At 39.5% G+C, this 4,916-nt stretch overlaps 1 protein-coding gene across 1 annotated transcript; it reads left to right on the forward strand.

The window, feature by feature from the left end:
• Positions 1-588: 588 nt before the first annotated feature.
• Positions 589-4,484, forward strand: LOC121917890 (glucosylceramide transporter ABCA12-like). Its single transcript, XM_042444003.1, has 2 exons — positions 589-743; positions 4,210-4,484. The coding sequence occupies exons 1-2, from the start codon at positions 603-605 to the stop codon at positions 4,480-4,482; spliced, it is 414 nt and encodes a 137-aa protein (XP_042299937.1). The 5' UTR covers positions 589-602; the 3' UTR covers positions 4,483-4,484.
• The last annotated feature ends 432 nt before the right edge of the window (positions 4,485-4,916 follow it).

Consider the following 4,916-nt stretch of genomic DNA (forward strand, 5'->3'; position numbering starts at 1 on the left):
GTGCAATAACACCTGCTTTTAAAATAAAAGGTGACTTTATCCTGTCATGGATAAATAACTTTAAAGTGAATGTGATAATCTCCTTAAACAAAGGTAAAACACTGTAATATAATGTTTCTGCCATAATCTCTGTTCCTTTCTTGTCACCGATCTATATCTATAGCAGTAGATTGATTTTAAAAAAAAAAACCTTTTGAGTTTTGAATATGCTGTTTTGCAGCCAGGAAGACAATTGTCAGCAAATGAATGAATGAATGAATGAATGAATGAATGATGTCACAGTGAACTCACTTAGCCTCATGTTAATTAAAAGTCATTTAATGACCACTCTGACCTCAGAAGCCACAACATTCTTTCCTCTCCCTTTTCCCTGTTTTCATGCACTTCTAGATAAGTCATGGTCAGCACGAGGCAGTTTTATTGTTTCTTTTCCCCTTGCCAAAATGGAGGAATGAAAATAAACATTACTCAGAGACAAAAGTCACCCAGAAGTGTCACTTAGTAAACAAAGTACTTTACTGGTTTTGATAGTCTTTACGTGGTTGTATTTTCTGTTGTTGTTATTGTTGTGATTGCCCTGCAGATACTCAACATTTTCATGGATGTACTTGTTGGCTGGAATCTTCAAGGAAACTGGAATGGCCTTTATAGTTTATGTCTGCATCAACTTGTTCTTTGGCATCAACACAATTGTCACTCATTCAACTGTGTTTTTACTTCACCTGGAAAAGCCCACAGTTCAGGTAAAAATCCTGACAGCTTGTTATTACCTTTCACATCTGTACAAAATTTCCAAAATGCATGCCCTGCAGAAGCAGAGGAAGAAACCACTCTTTTACTGCATATTACTTTTTCTTTTCCTTCCTTCCTTCCTTCCTTCCTTCCTTCCTTCCTTCCTTTTTTTGAGGCAAGTAGGGAGGTGTCCAATACCATTGAATATATTGGATGACCAAGCTTGCTCATGGAAGGCATTTACATACTCTTACATATATGTTCTCAGTTCATATATGGAGAAACGGTTGGAGAAAACAGATAGTTCTCAGTAGCTGCCAGTGGGGCTGGTGGCTCCCATGTCAGTGGCGTGATGAACCCACTCCAGGATTTGAACAGAACTAAACAGAACTAAAATTCTGAATCTATTTTAGGTATGAGGATCAGAATCTTGGAAACCAAGAGTGAATTCATTGCCCCACTGACTCCTCAGCCCTGAGCTCCTTTCAGATAGCAACTGCCCATCCTCTTAGTTACAGTCATTGGGTTAAGGCAGTGGACAAAAGCAGTGAGGTTTTGGTGCCAAAAATATAGATACAGAATTTAACTCTCAATGCATACTTGATCAATGGATAACAGAACACAAAGAGATGAGGTTAGGTATGTGTATGTACAGCAGAGAGAGAATTTCAGCTCCTCTTCCCTGTATACCACTTTCGGTATAGAAAATAGGCTGCCTTTTATAGTGAGCTCCTTTAAGGGAAGACTCAATACAAAATAATGTAGAGATGTATATGATTCCTCAAAGGTTAAATAAGATTTATCATGCCAGTACACTGAGTCATTGAAAGTACAATGTTCAATGTTCAATGAACAGATTTGTATTCTGTCTTGTGGTTATGTCCTAAAGTTCAAATAGATTGGCATCAAATGGTATGCATTATTCAGTGCTTATTGTTGTTGTTGTTAACTGTTGTCAAGTTAACTTCAAGTTATGGTGACACCATGAATAAGAGACCTCTAAGTCATCCTATTATCAACAGCCCTATTTAGGTCTTGCAACCTCAGGGCCATGGCTTTCTTGATTGAGTCTATCCATTTGGAACCTAGTCCTCTTTGGGGAAAGAGATGGGACTGAAGGGGCAGCCCCAATCTGCCTTGAATACACAGTGCGTCCCCAATCAGCCTTAAAGAAAAATAATGGTCACAGATTATTTACTTAACTTTAAAGTGGATGATGAAGGCATCAGAATAGGTACGAGACTCTTGGCTCCATCATAAGTCAAAATGAAGATTGTAGTGAGGAAATGAAAAGAAGAGTAGGACTTTGAAGTGCAGCTATTAGATAATTGGATAGATCCTCAAGTGTAAAGATATGTCATTGAATACCAGGGTTAGGATTAGTCATGCCATTGTATTTCTGATTTCTGTGTACAGTTGTAAAAGTTGAGTGAAGAAAGCAGACAGGAAGAGAATCAACTCATTTGAAGTGTGGTGGTGGAGGATTGTTTTATGGATACTGTTAACTGCCAAAAAGACAAATAAATGGGTCTCAGAGGAAATAAAACCTTAGCACTCCCTGTAAGCCAAATCTACTACACTGAAGCTGTGATGACATGACTCATTAAAACATATAATTCTTGATAAAGAGGGAAGCAGTTGGGGGGGGGGGAACACATTATTGATGGATAGACTCAATCAAGGTAGTCACAGTCCTGAATTTGCAGGACCTGAGCAGGGCTTTTGATGACAGGCTGTCTTGAAGGTCTCTTACTCATAGAGTTGCCATACATCCAAGCTGATGACAGAAGATAACATAACAGTAAATGGTAGAGAGAAAAGTTAGTTTTGAGGACAGTCTGAAACGTTAGTCTTTCCATGCTTGTTGGCAGTACTTGATGCTTAAAGAATGTGTCCTAATGGACATGTTATCTATTTTTATTGGAAAGTGAAAATGTACACTCATCCCTCCATATTTGCAGATTTGATATTTGTGGATTTGATTATTCACGGGTTTTATTAATATGTTCCCTCTAGGAATATCTAGGTCCTGCAGTGCAACTCTGTTAGCTAAAAGTTGCACGGAAAGACCTAGAGATTCCCAAAGAGCATACTCTACTAGGCATTTGTAGCTGCTCCAGTGCAGTTCTATGGTCAGTGTCTGTTGGACGTTGACCACAGAGTTGCACTGGAGGACTTAGAGATTCCTAGAGAGGTGTCCCCTCAGGTAAAAACATAGTGGTTTTGTTATTTGTGGTTTTCCCATATTCACGGGAGTCTTGTGCCCCAACCCTAGCGAATATGGAAGGACAAGTGTATTGTAAGAACAAACATGGAAACCGATTTCTGAGTATCTCAAGAGGAAAGGACAGTATTCTCACCATTTTAAAAGTCTGATGATACAGGGGTATAGCTATGGTTGCAAAATTGGGGCATTGCCCCCAATGAATTTTTTCTTCAGTCCCAAATTTCTAGCACTGAAAAGAATGAGATGATGAAAATGGCGAACACCAACAACTCTTATGTTTTCTTTGTTCACATTCCCTTGATCACTTTGCCTGTCATTTTTCTTTGGACGCCTGTTTTATAAATACTTAACTGAAGTTTTAAGTTATGGCAATGCTAGAAATATCAGGACTCAATCAAGGAAAATTTCATGGGGAGGGAAAGATATCTTACTGGGGGATGCCCTTATTTTCCTCCCCTGTAGCTACACCCCTGCAGTGATACAAAGCTGAAACACCATCTTAAAGACAGCCCTTGTTTTAAAACAGACATCCTTGTCAACTTTCATTGTAGACATACATCCTTCCTGTCTTCACATTCTAGAAATTTTCCTTAAAGGCATGCGAGCAGTAAAAAAACAAAGCAAAACAAAAACACCAAACACCAAGGAAAGGAAAATCTTTACAAAACTGCTATGGCCAAAAGCAGACAAGGGTGTGTTGATTGACACTGATATGGCCTTTGCAGGTGTCTGGCTCTGGCTCCCCATGATAATTTATTGTATATCTGACATGTCCAATACTCAAATGTCAGTTGCATTACTCATTCTTCATGACAAGAAGTGTAGGTGTTCGCCACAAAGGCCAACGTTTCACTGCATGTCTGGTGTTATTTTCACACATAGCCTCCTTGGGACAGCTGTCTGGAATTCAGGAGCCTAGCAGAGTCTCCAGTACCAGATTTCCTTATCTGCTGGCTGACCTCACAAAAGCCCTTTTGATATGAATAAGCATTGAAGGGTAGCTGGAATGCACGTTAAATGCAGCTAAAGTAGGAGGATGCCACCGGGAAATGCTAGGGAAACAGTTCCATTGAATGGGCTCATTCCTCAGGGATTTAACCCAAGTCACTTTGGCCTAAACAACACTTCTATATGCTAGTATGTAGTCTAGCATCGCCATTTGTTGCAGTTAATTCAGCCAAGGTTTTTTTTAAAAATATAATTCCACACATTCAAACACTTGCTGACCACCAATGCTTTATTTCTTTCAGAGCTTGTACGACCTCTGTGAAACTCTGAGGCATGTTTTTCTGGTTTTCCCACAATTCTGCTTTGGATACGGCCTGGTCGAACTGTCACAACATCAAGCTCTGATGGGTTTCTTGAAAGCATATGGAGTAATCTGCCCTGACACAACATTCGAGTTGGACAGGATAAGCTCAAAACTTCTTGGGATGTTTATCCAGGGGACAATATTTTTTTCAATCCGCCTCTTGGTTGATGATGGGACAATTCAGAAAATTTGGTATAAGATATTAGAGTAAGTGCTTAATTGCACTGATAAACAGTATAGAAATGTACTTGCTATTGCTGTTGCTAAGTGACACCTAGGCTGGGTAGGTAACTCCACAACTGGAAACGGAAGTGATGGATTGAGAGGGAGCAAGGGGTGCTTCATCTATTAGTTGTGACTTATTCTACACCAAAGACTTGTAAAATGTTTTGGCAACACAGGCAAAACTGTAGCACTTTATGTTTAAGTGATGATTATCATCACTTAAACATAAAGTGCTACAGCTAGTTTCAGTTTGCCCTTCACTGCCATCATTCAGTTGCAATCTGCTTTATGTGGATGACATGCATGGAACTGCAGAATGCACATATTGTCTTGCTGCATGACAGGGAGGAAAGGAGGGCGAGAGTACAAATCCAAAAAATGCAAGTGACATTGTATCCTGGGACTGATCCATAAGCCAGT

Source organism: Sceloporus undulatus, unplaced genomic scaffold, assembly GCF_019175285.1.
Source record: "Sceloporus undulatus isolate JIND9_A2432 ecotype Alabama unplaced genomic scaffold, SceUnd_v1.1 scaffold_1423, whole genome shotgun sequence".
In the NCBI taxonomy this organism is placed as follows: Eukaryota; Metazoa; Chordata; class Lepidosauria; order Squamata; family Phrynosomatidae; genus Sceloporus; species Sceloporus undulatus.

Excerpts from the sequence above, each read along its gene's own strand:
- LOC121917890 (XM_042444003.1), top strand. The coding sequence starts at position 603 with ATGTACTTGTTGGCTGGAATCTTCAAGGAAACTGGAATGGCCTTTATA. Across the intron at positions 744-4,209 it reads TGGAAAAGCCCACAGTTCAG|AGCTTGTACGACCTCTGTGA; the intron begins GTAAAAATCCTG and ends TATTTCTTTCAG.